This window comes from Bison bison, unplaced genomic scaffold, assembly GCF_000754665.1.
Source record: "Bison bison bison isolate TAMUID 2011002044 unplaced genomic scaffold, Bison_UMD1.0 scf7180017864178, whole genome shotgun sequence".
Lineage (NCBI taxonomy): Eukaryota > Metazoa > Chordata > Mammalia > Artiodactyla > Bovidae > Bison > Bison bison.
The window spans coordinates 2,402,352-2,402,597 of record NW_011494750.1 but is presented as its reverse complement, the minus strand read 5'-3'; the positions used below and the strand labels follow the sequence as shown (position 1 = coordinate 2,402,597).

At 76.0% G+C, this 246-nt stretch overlaps 1 protein-coding gene across 1 annotated transcript in view; it reads right to left on the bottom strand.

The window, feature by feature from the left end:
* PTPMT1 (protein tyrosine phosphatase, mitochondrial 1) overlaps positions 1–237 on the bottom strand; it is a 5,511-nt gene extending 5,274 nt beyond the window's left edge. Inside the window, exon 1 of the mRNA XM_010842416.1 lies at positions 20–237. Coding sequence (XP_010840718.1) covers positions 20–201 — 182 coding nt within the window. The 5' untranslated portion in view covers positions 202–237. The remainder of the gene's footprint in view (positions 1–19) is intronic.
* Between the last annotated feature and the right edge of the window lie 9 nt (positions 238–246).

The window sequence follows — 246 nt, the reverse complement described above, 5'->3', positions numbered from 1 at the left end:
GCCGCGGCCCGGCCCGGCCCGGCTCACCCGGCGCGTCATGCTCCGCAGCGGCAGCGCGCCCAGCAGCACGGTGGAATCGATGCGGTGGTACCAGTCGCGGTGCGCCCGGCCGGGCATCTTCCCGCGGAACACTGTGTAGAGCAGCGTCGGGTAGTAGAGCACCCGGGCCAGACCGGCCTCCAGCAACGTGCCGGCCGCCATCCCTGCCCAGCCGGCGCGGCGCAGCGGCGACCCGCCCACCGCATC